Source organism: Bombus huntii, chromosome 1 (genome assembly GCF_024542735.1).
Source record: "Bombus huntii isolate Logan2020A chromosome 1, iyBomHunt1.1, whole genome shotgun sequence".
Classification (NCBI taxonomy): domain Eukaryota; kingdom Metazoa; phylum Arthropoda; class Insecta; order Hymenoptera; family Apidae; genus Bombus; species Bombus huntii.
Window position 1 is genome coordinate 7,286,003 of NC_066238.1, and position 16,269 is coordinate 7,302,271.

Sequence of the window (16,269 nt, forward strand, 5' to 3'; positions counted from 1 at the left end):
ACGCCCTCACACGAACGTTTTCGACTTTACGAGGTTAATGAATATTTGGAGATTTTGTGTTGTAAGTGAACTTAGCATAACGTGAAAACACGATTCTGTGTGAAGAAAGACGGTTTTTAGTGGCATTTGAAGAGACCTGTGTCAGCCAGTCGCGAGCTAAACGCAAAAGATTGGTAAGTTATATCCAGCACGCAGCAGAACGGATAGTACACCCTTCCGTTGCGTCCTCTACATTGATGACAGCGCCGACGGTGATAATTTTCTGAAATTTTTGTTGTTAATGCCCCCTGTGTCCTGTGATCGAAAGCATCCGCGTTGTCTTAAAGCTTTCCGACAGAATGCGCAACTTCGGAACTTCCGATGTCTGACGAAAGTCTACGGTTTGAAAACCGTGGAGGCCTGCTACGAATTTCCACATGCTCCTTAAGCACGCAATCACATTTTGCCCATGTCATCATCCTCGTTCGCATTACCCGCTTCGCGAGTTACATGGCATTTCGCGGCAGCGTGTGTCGCTCCTATCTTTCAATCTTGTTTGACTTTTCAATGATATAACACTGATCCTCGATTACGAGGATTCCAACGCATGATGAATTGAATCACTTTCGATCCCTGTCATTCATTCGCTCTTTCGTATCTTCAATTTCTTTACCTCAATGTATTGATTTTCCTTTAATTTTGCACGATTCATGATTCATGACATCTTGTGCTTTCCCACCGATAGACTAGTGTTGATCCCATATTTCTGCTATTTCCGAATATTCTTATGTATTCACGTGTCTTCGGATGTACTCGAATGCAAAACCACTTACACTTATGGATTCTTACGACACGAATATTGTCATATTTCATTTGTATGATGTTTGGACTTTATAGCGTTCCAATAATAATTCGATAACTATTTAAATGATCTCATCCTTAATGATATTTATTTATATAGACATTTGAAGTTTTTTATTTTGAGAACTATATGTTGCACGATGTATTTTTTAATTTTCAAGTCATAAGTGATTGAATATATACATACTCTCTTATCAATTAGATGTAGTATATATGTGTATACATATAGTATTATGTTTTTTAGAATGATTGTGTAGTTAGCTTAAATTACAACTTTTTTTTAACATAGAGACCTATTGAAAATTTGTAAGAAAATATGCAAACACATATTTAATTTTAAGTTTTTTTGCTAAAATAATTAATAATATAAGATAAACTGTATAAAAGTAATAGCTTTATTTATTTAAACCATTGAATAAAAAATACATTTATTGCTGTTTTAGACTAATGAGAGAAAGTACACTTTTATGAGTTAATGATTTGACCATGACAAGTAATGTAACAACGATTAAGTTAGAAGAGGAGCAAGAATCTGTAACAGAGATACAGACTTACTTAGAAACATTTAATAAAGAAATAGAAGGAAGTCAAGGAGAGCAATTACAGCATGTACAGTGTTAGTATTTACAAATAAATTTTCTATATCTTTTACAAAAGGCATACCTTTATTAAAACTTCCTATTATAGTGCAACAAGTGGAAGGATTATCAGGTGGTGAAGAGGGTGGAACTTACTTTGTTGATCAATCTGGTCAATATTACTACCAAGCAAACAATGATGAAACACCTGTGATGACACAGGTACAAATCCAAGAAGTAGAAGAAGCAGATGTACAAAATGAAGAAGAAACACTTGAAGAAGAAGAATTCCATGAAATTGGAGAATTAGAAAATGTTGATGGTGATGAAGATGTAAGCAAAATTATCTTTGTTCATGGAGTGCCATGGTTATGTCATTACTATGAAAATATACTGTGTTTTATAGGGGCAGGTAGTTAGTAATGGAAATAATGAGGTTGTAATCAATTCTGGAGATCCGTATCAAACAGTTACTATTGTACCATCTGATACTAATCCTGCTGAAGTCAGTTATGTACTAATAGTTCAACAACCAGATGATGAGGATAAGGAAAGCAGACTGGTAGAGCAAGAGGGAACTGAAGGTGAAGAAGGAAAAGGAGAACAAGATCTTACAGTTTATGATTTTGAAGATAATGAAGATAATGAATTACCTGTGGAATCAGAAGTAGAAGATGACAAAACTAAGATTGTGAAAATTTTACCTAAAAAGTCCCAAACTGTTACTCAAGCTCATATGTGTAATTACTGTAACTACACAAGTCCAAAACGGTAATTTTTTAGTTTGTTTTAAATTATACCATAATCAAAATTTGACTAACTTGTAAACAATTTCTTAATCTGCATATGATGTAGATATCTGCTATCACGACATATGAAATCACATTCTGAGGAAAGGCCACATAAATGTAGCGTTTGTGAAAGAGGATTTAAAACTCTGGCCTCGCTTCAAAATCATGTTAATACACATACTGGGACCAAGCCACATCGTTGTAAATTTTGTGAAAGTGCATTCACAACTTCTGGTATGAAATATTTATAGACATCTTCTTCCTTGCTTTTTCGATAATAATTTGTCCTCCTATTATTAAACAAATACAAAATATTGGAATACAGAGGCACAATAATCATTACAGTATTAAATTTATAGGTGAACTTGTTAGACATGTTCGATATAGACACACCCATGAAAAGCCACATAAATGTCCTGAATGTGACTATGCATCTGTCGAATTGTCTAAACTTCATCGTCATATTCGGTGTCATACAGGCGAACGTCCATATCAGGTATATTGTATACTTATACCTTAAAAAGTGTTAATTACGACCATAAAATTATTATTACATTACAGTGTCCGCATTGTACATATGCAAGTCCTGATACTTTCAAGCTAAAACGCCATTTGCGCATACATACGGGAGAAAAACCATACGAGTGTGATTTTTGTCAAGCAAGATTTACTCAGTCTAACAGCTTAAAAGCTCACAAATTGATACATAATGGTACGTTGATACTTTACATGTTAAAAGTTGTAAATTTTGTTATGTAATTTTTTGCTATTCTGTTTATGATAATATATGTTATAGTTGGGAACAAGCCAGTCTTTCAATGTGAATTATGTCCAGTAACTTGTAGGAGAAAAACAGATCTCAGAATTCATGTACAAAAATTACACACCTCTGATAAACCTCTGAAATGTAAACGCTGTGGAAAATCATTCCCAGATAGGTATGTGGGGAACACTGGGCTGTTATATATTCCCAACATAAAATATATAATGTATTTTACCATTCTAGATATAGCTACAAACTGCATAGTAAAACTCACGAAGGGGAAAAGTGTTATAAATGTGATTTATGCCCATATGCTTCTATATCCGAGCGCCATCTCGAAAGCCACATGTTAATTCATACGGACCAAAAACCATATCATTGTGATCATTGCTTTCAATCATTCAGACAGAAACAACTTCTTAAGCGGCATTGTAACTTGTATCACAATCCTTCTTATGTTCCTCCTGCACCTCAAGAGAAGTCACATCAATGCCCTGAATGTGAACGGTCATTCAGGTACGTAATATTTGTTGTGCACATATTACGTAAAAATACAGAGGAAAATACAGTTGTATGCATATAAGTTTTGCTATTTAGGCATAAAGGAAACCTAATTCGACATATGGCTGTGCATGACCCAGAGTCATCCATTCAAGAAAAGCAACAAGCATTGAAGATGGGAAGACAGAAAAAGATTCAAATAATAGACGGGCAAAGAGTAGAGGTCATGACAGGTGATTTAGCTACTAAGCTTAAAGATTATGAAGAAGAAGAAGATGAAGATGATGTGATGGCAGTGGAGGGAAGTGATGGTCAGCAATATGTTGTATTGGAGGTTATACAGCTAGCTGATAATCAAGAAACTGATCAAGTATGTGTTATAAGCAATGCTAAAAGCATATTAGTTCATAATGTTTATGTACACATTTGTATATAAAATATAATTTTTTCATTCTTGTTTAGCAAATGGCTGTTGTAGCTAACGAAGATGGAGATTTATTGATGCAAGATCCTTTGAGTCAAGAAAGTGGAATTGTGACTGGTAAAATCGAGGGAGGAGATGAAGTAAAAGAAGAAGATATAGAAATAGATGAGTTGAAAATGGAATCAGAAACGTGTACTAAATCTTTATCGCGGAACATGCAAAGCGATCCAAAATTACAGAAAGAAATGGAAACATGTTTTGGTTTTGACGAGGTAAGTAAATTTTATTTTTTATGGTCTTTATGATTTGCCATTTAAAGGCATGATTAATTATGACGTGAATTTGTTATATTTATTCAGGAAGAGGAGGAAGAAGAAGAAGCCAATGATAATATAAATATATTGCAGACAATTTCTTAATAAAAAAACATGAATGTGAGGAAATTTATTTATGTAATAGTCAAATGTCTTATCTTTCTCGCAGTAACAGTGTATGTTCTGTGAGTGCTGTTTAATATTATTTAAAGACTCTGTAAGTAGCTCCAATGGAGCCAATTTCCGGATCCAACGTGGTCTATACGAATAGTACAAGAACATCCTTTGCCATTAGTGTGTTAGACATACGTAATAGTTTATGAAGAAACAGTTTTGTGGTTTAGTAATATATAAAGTGAATGTACAATTATATTAGTTGTGCAAGAAAGTAATGGCAAATTTTTACTCGGTAATATACACGCGTTGCCAATTTACGGTCATTACTTTCGTATGCACCTAATTATAATTTTAATTCATTTTCTGTCAAATTTGTGCTTTGAAAATTTTAAATCAGCGAAACCTTTGCAGATAAGATCGGATATATCATCAATATAGATTGATCTAATATTTTTAAATCAGTCATTTAATAAACGTTAACAGAAAAACATAGAATGTAGCAAAGTGTTGACATTGGGTGATTCGTTCATTGTTGATATATGATTAATGGAACTGAAATTGCAGAATCATGCGATGCTCCAATGTATATACATACTTGCCATTATATTTCATTTTATAGGTAAACATCGTATTCTATAAATAATTAGAGGGAATATAAGTGGTAAATTTAACGATCGATCGAGTTTTGTGTTATTTAATATGAATGATGTCTGCATATTTATAGGAATGTACATAAGTAATATATAATGCAACAAAAAAAGAATTAGAAATTTTTCATTGACTTGAGAGATGTTACATTTGTGATTGTATATGAGTATTTTATAGTAATAATACACGGTTTTTCTGTGAATAAGTAGAATGAATATTAATGATATACTGTTAACGATTATGATTATAAGATCAAGTGTTTTGCGGATATAAGATAAAGTATGAATGACATAAAGTAATTTGAAGTTAAATGTAATCTTATAATTATTATAATTATAATAATTTTTTATTTCTCTTTTATTAATTACATTCTCTTCAAAACATAGAATTTTTAGAATACACCTTTTTTCCACGTTGATCGTAACCATTATAGCAAAACATGAATATACTAATAAGAAAATAGTACGTATGTTTGTAAACAAGGACAAAACTTTTAAACAATTGAGGTTTTTTGCGTTTTGTTGACAGATCAAACTATTGTATAGTTTTTTGATCGAGCATCCACAAAACGACAATTTCCTATCAATCCAATATCAAGAGAAATTGACATTGTAAAATCCTTGTAAAATTGTATATACAATAGTATATACAATTGTAAATGAGCAGTTGCTAATTTTGTGCTATTCAAATCGGAGCACTATCGTACAATATCCCAAAGAAAAAGTGGTGTAGCATGTTCTCTATAATAAACATTTTATCTTCGACGATACTTGCGCACATTATTTCCGTCCATGAATTATCGTTTCGATATTTGTTAGAAATTCAATTATTCATTATACACATCATACCTATTACTCCGAGGAACGCGTATAAACGTTCTAACACAACCGTTATTTGCTTTGTATCCTGTAAATAATCGGTGAAACGTTTGCTCTCACCTTTAACGATATTAGGAAAAGCCGCACCCAACTGCACCCCCTGCGGTCGTTAACCCTGTACATATATACGTATTATATCGTCTCGTTTATCAGGGTACATTTATAGAACACGCGATAGTCTACGGTTCATAAGAAGTGAATTCTTTTGTATTTACAATTACTACATTAAAAGCGAGTGATAACAAGTGAGGAAAAATACAACTATATATTGTTAATTAATCTAGAGTTGTACTAATTTCTAAGATATATATATATATATAAAAGATAATATCTACTTCTGCGATCAATTTTTGACAATACACGTGTAATTTATGATTCGAGACATTATGCTAATTTCCCTTTTTTTACCCACTCGATAGTTCACGCCTTTCATTTGTATTCCTGATGCGTCCGTAGGACGTAATAATAATCTCTCTTTCAAAGGAATGTCGAATGAAAGCGGATGTAACAATACGTGTATATAATTTCGTGCGTGCAAACGATTCGCCTAACGTTGGCATATTTGCTGGTAGCGAGTGTTAACCCTGTTGTATACCTGCCTCAAACTGATAACAGTACCTTGAGAGAGAAAGAAATAAATATGTAAAGTAAGTGAAGTATCATTACTCTTCCTTATGTACATGAATTTTGATTCTTCTAATATCTACGTTACATATTCCATACGTAATAATTAGGATAATGCAAAGTAAAATGTTAAACACGCGATGATACGTTTAATTAATCTTTTCTCAGCAGGGGCGGTTTATCCTTCTGCTAGGCTTACTATAAAAGACGAAAGACCGTAACGCGCTATACGATTTACGGTGACTCGTTTTCCACCAAAAGATAATCTCGACAGCGCATACATACTACTGTCGACAAACGAAACGGACACGGGGACAAATGGACGTGGCACAGGATACAGGCCCACGCGAATGCACTCTCTTCGCCTCCCACGGTCCTTCTTTTACACGATGGTATATATCGGTGGTTTCTACGCAGAAGAGCTTACTAACCACCTGAAAATTCATATCGGTGCGAGAATACATTTTGGTCCAACGACATCGTGCGACCAGTCTAGATCAGATATCTCAATCTTATGAAATCGATTTCGATGCAAAGTCTCGAAGATTTGCATCGCGAAGCCATTGTTAAATATATGAAAATTATTATAATATCGAATATATACGATATAACATCAAGTTTACTGTTAATTCTATGGAGACGAATCTCTCCGTTTATTGTAAAATAGTTGTAAAAAAAGATGTCATTTAAAAGAATTGTTTAATCGAGAGGTTTAATTTTTGTAAGGTGTTTCGAACGCAGAAGAGAAAAGAAAATAAACGAAAAATTGTCCTGGCACCACTTGCGTCATGTCTGATTCCATCACAGCGCATAAGATAAACCAGCGTGTCGGTGAACTCGTGTCGCGCATAATGCGGTTGCCTTTCCTTTATGCGTTTGCCCGCGTGCCGCAATAAAACGCGTGTGCATATATTATGCAGTTTCCTTTTCACGAGGACCACCTAGACGGCCCATGACCATGGACAATGATGACCTAACCGCGTTCGTCGCTGTGGGAATCCATGTGCTGCTCTCCGCCCGTATGCAACGTGAATCGAACGTTAGAATTCAATGAACAAACGAAACGTTCGAGACAGCGGCGGGGACGATGAATGAATAAAATATACGCTGCGATATTTTAGACTGGCAATCAACTTGTGTATTCTTCCATTGCGTTTCTATATATTTTCCAGAATTTTCAATTCTATAACGTGAAATAGACTTTCGCTTACCGATTGAAGATAGTGACCTAGCTTATTAGTTAATCGAAAAGCGTGGATAAGTATCTTGATCTTTACTTTGCCGCAGAAGTTCAGAATAAAATTGTAACAATGATGATTGATAGATATATATTTTTCAATAATTCGTTCGATTCGATATCTGGACAAGGGTAGTATTTTTTAACAAGTTTCTCTATTACGAATGAAAAAGAGAAAAGAGTGAAAGCCATCGCACGAAATCATTCGAAAATTAAAAAAGATTTTCGATGTTTAGATATCTTGCTTAAAGTAAATATAACTCTGAAATCATTTGAAATGATGCCCAATGTTGAGTCACTTCGTTTTACGTCAGATCACATAACTAATTCCCTAATTAAAATATCAAGGATCGCGTGATATCGGTCGATGGTAGCCTGACTGGATTCTCGACGCGAGTATAATATAATCGTACAACTACAAGCGTTTGTATATACATTCGAAGATATTGAATGAATAAATAGGAAACGCTGGCGGCAGCATCGAACGTAGACACGTATATGTGTTTTCCAAGATCTCTTTACGAGCGTCGTTTTGCGTGACGAAGAGACCGCCTCGCGTGCGATTCCATGATAAGACGCGGAGCATATTAAGCACGCCCGTTTTGTTCTCCATGATCTACAAAACGCGTATTGTCCTGAGAAACGTCTACCGTTGTTTAAATCGACGGATCGTACGGCTTTGTTGCACGACGCGTTTATTCACGGAGATCACAGGTTAACGAGCGAAACCTTTTAAACCACAGGGTGTGTCGGTAACGAGGTAACCCTCGCAAACGGGGTAATTCTTGGTATGAAAGTTGGTCGAAAGTCTAGAGTTACTTTCTTTTACAGAGGAAAACTTTTGTTCATGGGAAAATTGAATTTCTTTGCACAGGTACAATGAATACTAATCGATAGGTGTTTAGATTTAAAATAAAGAGCAATACGCTTTCTATTTTAACTCCTTGTACATTAACGATTGTTATCGTGTTGTAGCGAAGCTTTTCCTATTTTGCCATTCGAGCTCGTTAAGTATGTCTTACGTACAGAGCGCATAACGTTGATTTATGAATTTGCGGGGAAAGGCAATCAGTTATAGGCGACTGAGAATGATTTCACCGAAATTCGTCGGCCGTCGTCTTTCGATCTCTGCTCCACATGTCGTGGAACTATATCAGAACAAGTACTTTAATTGCAGGATGTTGTTAGTCCATTGCGACGATTGGCCGCGTGAATGACTGCATCCACGAAGCGTGACCATGGACAGACACAGTTCCCTATAATGCGTACGCGATTAAGTACAAGATAGGCTATTGCAAAAATTTATGACGATAATTACCTTACTCTATTTCCCGGCGTTCGTTCAGTTGCAAAATACACGCCCATTCACGAACACGTATATTGCACGTACACGTATGCAAGGACATATAAAGAAATTGGTGAAACACTCTGTCCTCTCACTGTCGTATTTTTTTCAATTATAATCGTTTCGCTTTCCACCTTTTTCCGTCCCTTTTACTGTACATACATACAAAATATGATCCTCGCGTGTCTTCCAAGAATTGATTTTCATGCTGCTTGCAACGTAAATTCATTAATGAAAGTGGTTTTATTTGAACCTCAACTTTGAAGGATAAAGTTAAGAAAACTTATATCGTTTCTTGTAGTATAATTGTACGATCGATATTGTTCGTCTATAGAATATCGTGCACCCTGAAAGTTCTACCTCAATAAATTACCTCCTTGATGATCATCTATGTTCGTCCTTATACAATCCAAACAACGCCGTTAACAATTGCCAAGAACGCGATAAAAGTAGACAGTTAAATAAAATAGAAGCTAAAGTAACTTTTAACATTCGCGTTCGTTATTATTAGACTGCAAATGTTTAATGCAAATAGATAAATTACATTCGTTTCATTCGGCAAATATTACAACAACTGCTTTGGATATTTTACATATTTATTGCACGCTCGAAGCATTCTGTGCATTTTTGCATCTTGAAATTTCCATAAACGCGCGAACGTCTGCACTCTAATTATTACAGAAAAGTTCAATGTATTATTTGAAGTTATAGCTCAATCGATTATGAAATTAATCGAATAATTATGAATCTTAATCCCCTTCTGTATCGGTCGGAAGGTTGATCCGCGCGAACGAACGTAAAGACGTGGATGGACGGAGGAGTGTTGCGAATGCTCAAGTTTTATTGCACAATGAACGGCGACAGTTTACGATCTTCCGTAACGATCGTTGACTCCGCGGCAGGATATCTTTTCTTCAGGGCGGAAAGTCGGAGCGGAGCCAAGAGTCGGCTGGAAATCGCGTAACGAGAGACACGCGCGATAATAACCGCACATACGCGGGACAGTGATCGATATTTAGCTCAGGACAAAGCCGATGACGGCGAACCATGGCTCCGTCATCGGCGCGGTTGTCATTACGTAATTCGAATTACGCAAGGCTGCCACGCAGGATCGCGTCAGCTGTTGGAAGCACGCGTTTCCTTCGGGCTATTATATTCTGACAAACAATGCTCTTTCATTACACAGCGTGGAATTCATTCAGCTACCGCAGAAGCATCGGACGAAGGTATCAAGTACGCGAAACACTCGATACTTTGGGAGTGACGTGTAAGCTTCGTTCAAATTGGTAACTTTGACTTTATCCTCGTACAAGTTACATCGATCGTTTCAATTTAAATAACCCGACTTCAAGTAAATATCTAGAGTCTCGTTTGGATTAGTTAAGTTACTTGAATCGAAGCTACTACTCGAGTTCGAGGAATTTGAAATCACTTTACCAACATGGAATTGTCATTTAATTAACTTGGAACGTTCTTTCAAGTTTCTTGCTTCGTATCTTGCAATAAGACAATTTTTTCGCGATTAGTTCGCACCTTTCTATCGTACATTGATCATTAAGGATCATTAAATTGGATTTAGTTTCTTCCGTGAGGCGTAGCAGCATCTTTTCGAACCAGGCTCCGTGCTATTCGGAGAAATATCCGCGTATTTCACTATGCTCCCTGCGCCAAAGAGCGTGGTAGTCATACCTATTGTCTAAGTTCGATTATGGTGAGGCTCACATCCGTTCTGAGTTAATTTACTCTTTGTGTTCCTTGCCTTCGATATGCTGTAAACCCATAATTAGACTCGGAGAAAACCGGTTATCGCTTAATTTCGTCGTCAATATGCATCGATATCCGCGAACCTGCGAACGTATAATCGAGAGCATCTGGTACTTTTAGTTAGAACCTGAACTATCCGCCAATCACATTTGTTGAGTAATATACCGTATGTGTTAATAGATAATTGCGACCGTCTGCCATCTGTCGATGACTTCCTCTTTCCTTTTATCTTCTCTGCTATTTTTACTTAACATTTTATCCTTGATACTCTACTTCAAACTTTCTGCATTCGATGGGAGATGGTTTCGATCATAAAATTCTATTTTTCTATCGTTGGAAAATTTTTTGAGTTTGAAGGAAATGTGAATAATTACTCGAGTCACAACTTCATTTTCTACCACGGATGTCTTTAGGGCTGCAATAATGTATAATGAATTTGTTATAATGGAAAACGCAGAGCGCTATTTCTTAAAAGATACCAAACCATCACTATGATTCTGAGCTAACCAATTACAAAAGGAAAATAAAGATTAAAAGTTAAATAAAAAGATAACAAAGAAAATTTACCTTAATCTTATCGTATACCATTCTTCACCGCTGACGCGACGTCCCACACCCTGCAAGCGAACCAAGATCCGGCCAAGGAATGCTCTGAATTATTAATGCGAGATTCGGGATAGGTTGTGGACCCATATCAGTTGTTTGCCTTTCGACAGGTCGATCCATATAAGAAGCGACGCTGGTGAACCGCCGCGTCGCGCCGTGCAAAATTAAATGGATTCGTGGCCGACGTGCGTGAAACATAATCGCACCCACGAGCATCGCCATAATCGGTTGTTATACAATGATTTACGAAAATATTTGAACATTTACCGTAGAGAACACTTATGCATATATCGTGTATGTTAGGTAAAACGTTCTGAAATTTCATTAATATATACATGTACAATAGATAGCCGGATCTCGCTACAGCGCTAATAGCATTTCGAAACGATTTGTACGATACACATAATATAATATATTCATAAAAGGTGCCTGCAAGTGTTGGAATACTTTCAGGAGCCTATGTATACGTTACATCTTTATTAAGGCGACGAACATCTTGCGTGTATGCTGTGAAAGAAGCGGACGACGGCGATGAGGGTGTGGCGTCGTTCTTCGAAGTTCCGCAAGGACAGAGACATTAAGCTTTTATTCGATTGCGCCACCATTCGCGGATTTTCTTGCGTGTTACCCACGCGGCGAGCGGGTTTTTCGAGCGGACGCCTCCGTCCTCGATATTCCGGAGGTGCGAATCAGGGAAAAAGTCTAGGATGACTTCTTTCAAGGTGAACCTCGTGGTGCAATGTTCTCCGTTCGTTCGCCGTGGTATATCGAACGTTTCGCACGCGTTTGCATCGATCGTTCGAAGCTGCAACGAATCCACGTTCTCTTTTACGACGTGGCTTGTGCGAAGAGCTCGCAACGCGGAAAAAATTCTCCATGAAAATTCTGTTTCGTTGCATACAGGCCGCTTCATCTTTGACGGGATTTGATACGTTTGGCCGTTGTCTGTTGTTAGTTAATTTTTCGCAATCTGGAAATTGAAGGGTCTGCATTAATAAAATAAGCTCAGGTAGATCTGTTGAAAATTGATGAATGCTTTACTGCTCTTTTTAATTGGAACAGCTTATTTTTTATTTTATATTTCGAATTTGAATCTTTCGTTTACGCTTCGAATATAATACTTTCTATTTCCAAATAGATCCATTTGGACCTCGTTAAGTCGTAGACGTCTAGATTAAATTCCCCGCAATTCCGATACAAGGCCGATCGTATGATCATATACTATATTCATGGGAGAAGTCTCGGTTATAATGAAACTCCTTTACAAATACTTTTCGCAAATGGCCAATGTGTTAACGTCAAAGGATTTTTCTTTACGAGACTATGCGAACCTTACACAAGAGTACGTATTGTAAATGCTATTTGAAGCGATCAAAACGTTGACGAGATTCATGTCAGACGCGTTCAAGAGCGCCTCAGAGGAGATCCATCAAGAGCAGGCATCTGAAACGGGTTAGTCCGTGTCCTTGGATCGCCGCGATGCTTCGCTTGCGTAACGAGACAAATATTCGTCTTTGCGACGGAAAGTACTAACGTCAATGATCCTCTTTTAACGAGGGATCGCGTATCCTTATGAATACTACGATCGAATCGTTATTTACAGTAAAAAAAATGTTTAATGTTAATTGGTGGAAAAGACTGACCTCTGGCGGAATATCCGATGTTGCGAGGATCTCGATATAACGTACAGTTTTATATTTAATAAAAACCCGTTTTTATCGTGGATGAGACGTCTGGCACGACATAAAATTATTTGCAGTCAAATGTTTTCTTGGAATTTTTCAATATACATTCTAAAGGAGCTTTCGCGTTCTTGTTAAGACCTGGTTATTATAAATCATTATAAAGAACCGAATCTACATGATACGGCAAAGAATGCCACTTAACACGATGGGACGTGACATACACGAGATAATCGCTAACTGATCCCATTCATGACGATAATGACCAGCATCCTTGTGGATACGTCTTTAACGGTAGCCGAAGAATCGTCAGATGCGTGTCTTCGCACGTAAAGAATTCCGTAGCCTACATTCCGCGAGAAAGAGTCGTCATGCGGGATAATCCATCTGGTAATCTCGATAATCCCGTAAAGATGAGACATGTGTATAAAAATCGATGACTGTGTAGACCGCTTCTAATACGAGGCAACAGTTATTGGCCGTGGAGATCAAAGTAGCAATCGATTGTCAATCAGAGAACTCGATCGTACTTGTCATTCGACTACAGCTATCGGCTTTTTAGCCTTTCGTTTTCCGCGTTATCAGCCCGTCGACAGTTCCGTTGGTTGTTGGTATTGCGTGTATTAAAATGACGATAGAGACGGTATTATGCGTCCAAGGCAAAAAATAGCAGAAAATCTCGAGACACGATCGTTCGAATCAGAGTAGTCGACCACCAGCTTTCCTCTTTTTACGATGACTCATCGCTCGTGTGTCTTTTCTGCTCGTTTCACTTTAGCTTCTTTCTCGCGTTCTTCTTCCTCCTCCGCTTCGTTCTTTCCTTTACCTCCCGCGCCACCCCTTGTGCCTATCGTTCCTTCCTTCCCGCCTTTCTTCCTCCACCCTGTAGGTATCATCCGTTCCTTTTTCTTCGTCGTCTTCGTGTATCGTTCTCCACTTCGTACACCGAACGCGCGTCTACTTGAACGCTGGATAGGTATTCACTGAAAAGAATGCGAAGAGAAAGAAAATGGCCGCATGAGCAGGACAAAGGCTCTCGAGGAGGCGCTTTGAACGCACGAGTCGAAAGGGTATAGCGGTGCCTCTTCGTCGCGTCGAGCTGTATCGTCGCCGAGAACAAAAAGAACGCGTCGTAAATGTTGTTTCGACGCAGAGAGCCGGATGGTTGTAAAGAAAAAAAGGACGTGGCTGGTCGCGGTTTAGTGCGGCGAAATATCGACGATTCCCTGTCGAAAAAGGAACGTCGCCGCCTCCCTTTCGAACCAACGACTCTAACTATACGTGCACTTCGTACAGGCAAAAAGTGATTTGTTGAAGAAGAGAAGAAGCCTCGAAAGTTCTGCGTAATCGACGATGCTTGTGCGTTACTTGTTTCCTTCAGCTTCACCGACATATTTGTCCGTTAAAGCGTGCGATTTACTGGCGTCAGTGTGTTCTCCAGTCTTGAGAAGAGACTCGAGGTCGGTTGAAATTAAAATTCATTAGGAGTTCCATTATTTTGACTACAAGTAACGTTTCTCCGGTTTCTCCAGACTTAACATCAGATTACTGATATTTAGTGTTAATAAAGCGAAAAGGACAGCGCTTGGATATACACATTCTTGTTTTTTTTTCAGTTTAAACAGATGAACGTGAATCCCGAATCAGGTTCACAACGAATTCCGAAACGACGTTCGTCTCATTACCGGGAACGTTTTCACGGATATTTATGGGAGACCGTGTTCCGCGATCAACGGTACGTGCTAATTGTTAAGAGGGCCGTAACCCCGTTGTATGTTCTTTCGTTATTTTCGCGGTAACCTTACGCTGACAGTGTAAGTACCTGTCGTGGCATGCACTCAGGATATAAAGTGTAACGTGCAAAACCTGCCGGTCGTACGACGTGCGGTACGACGGGTTTGCAAATGCGGTGCGGGATCCGAGGCGCCATAATTTAGTCCTCGGGGCGGCAATCGTAAATCCGCGGAATGTCAAATTTTTACACCACGGTAAACCGTTAAGTAGCGTCATTCTTATTATCGTTACGTACTTTCTTTTCTTATAGCTCAGCGGCTGTGCAACTAAATGAAACTAGATGCTGGAACACTATGTGACTAAATTAAAATTCATTGGACGAAAACAGTTTGACTGACCAGATTTGGAAGCGAGGATTCTTATGAGTCAGCTTTACTTCGAGGCAAGGAGCCTTAGGATGCTTAATCCTTTTTAGATCCATTCTTTGATCTTGAAAGCGTTCGCCAGATCTGTCGGCTCAACTTTTAAACTACAAAGAAACGAAACTTGGAGTTAGGCAGATGAATCAAGATAAAACGTGGGATGGCAAGCTTTTTAGAAGGTACGATTCCCGGTGTTAAAGTAACAAATTAAAAATTTCGCAATCCACGCTGAAACATGCAACCGATCTAAAATGCCCTAATGATCGTGTTGGCCAGCTTGAGAAACGCTCTCAATCGGCGGCCGGAATCGGTCTGGATAATAAGTGGCTTCTAAAAGGGCTACGGCGCGCGGCGCGGCGCCGTGTTCGCGAAAGTGGCTCGAATAAGATCGATACGTAGGCGAATTTCGCCAGATCGAATAATAATCGTCGTCGTTACACTGGCTGGTTCTTCGATTAACCCGGATAACCTCGCTGGGTCCCCAAAGGATCGTGATAATACGATCTCCCGCGCATTTATCTATCGTCAATTCGTGGTGCGGCGTTCGTGGCGAGCACTCCCTCTTGCTCAACGAGCGAACCAGTGATTCACGATTCGTGTTGCACGTTACGATTTCAGACTGATACACATGCAACCGATACACATGCAGAACGCTGTTTTTACAGGTACGTCTTACGACACGTTAATCCGCTCTCTAATTACCTACGCTTCCTTCCACATGTTTAGGATGCTTGCCCTTACAGTTTCGTCCGATGACATAAAAATTCTAATCATCATCGATCTGGATGTTATCGACAAAAGAAGACGTTACGGAGCTGCCAATTTTCTCCACGACGAAGGAATCCCTTTTTTCTGTACGTAGATGATAATGCCCGGGGCAACACTATTGATGAGTGATATTATACGAATGCCTCGTTTCCTGCAGTTAGAAACGGTGGTTTACGTTTACAGTTGTGTAACAGTAGGTTTATGGTAGCTAGAATACTGGGTCGTTGCCAGTA

At 38.1% G+C, this 16,269-nt stretch overlaps 1 protein-coding gene and 1 long non-coding RNA gene across 9 annotated transcripts in view; one reads left to right on the plus strand and one right to left on the minus strand.

The window, feature by feature from the left end:
- Positions 1–5,743, plus strand: LOC126868465 (transcriptional repressor CTCFL-like). Of its 5 annotated transcripts, none has more exons than XM_050623941.1 (12): positions 1–173; positions 1,284–1,456; positions 1,528–1,751; positions 1,825–2,189; positions 2,274–2,443; positions 2,569–2,705; positions 2,771–2,921; positions 3,006–3,147; positions 3,216–3,488; positions 3,570–3,843; positions 3,936–4,169; positions 4,257–5,743. In XM_050623941.1, the coding sequence occupies exons 2-12, from the start codon at positions 1,327–1,329 to the stop codon at positions 4,314–4,316; spliced, it is 2,160 nt and encodes a 719-aa protein (XP_050479898.1). In that variant the 5' UTR covers positions 1–173; positions 1,284–1,326; the 3' UTR covers positions 4,317–5,743. The 5 variants fall into 5 exon arrangements, with proteins under 5 accessions (XP_050479898.1, XP_050479928.1, XP_050479937.1 ...); XM_050623971.1 differs by lacking the exon at positions 1–173 and adding an exon at positions 256–380; XM_050623980.1 differs by lacking the exon at positions 1–173 and adding an exon at positions 258–362.
- The window catches only part of LOC126868523 (uncharacterized), a 24,190-nt gene continuing 13,019 nt past the window's right edge, over positions 5,099–16,269 (minus strand). For all 4 annotated transcript variants that reach the window (XR_007690619.1, XR_007690621.1, XR_007690620.1 and 1 more), the window contains 6 exons: positions 15,971–16,187; positions 15,245–15,375; positions 11,392–12,400; positions 9,633–11,239; positions 9,034–9,572; positions 5,099–8,971 (listed from right to left, as the gene is read on the minus strand). This is a non-coding gene — a long non-coding RNA (uncharacterized LOC126868523). The remainder of the gene's footprint in view (positions 8,972–9,033; positions 9,573–9,632; positions 11,240–11,391; positions 12,401–15,244; positions 15,376–15,970; positions 16,188–16,269) is intronic.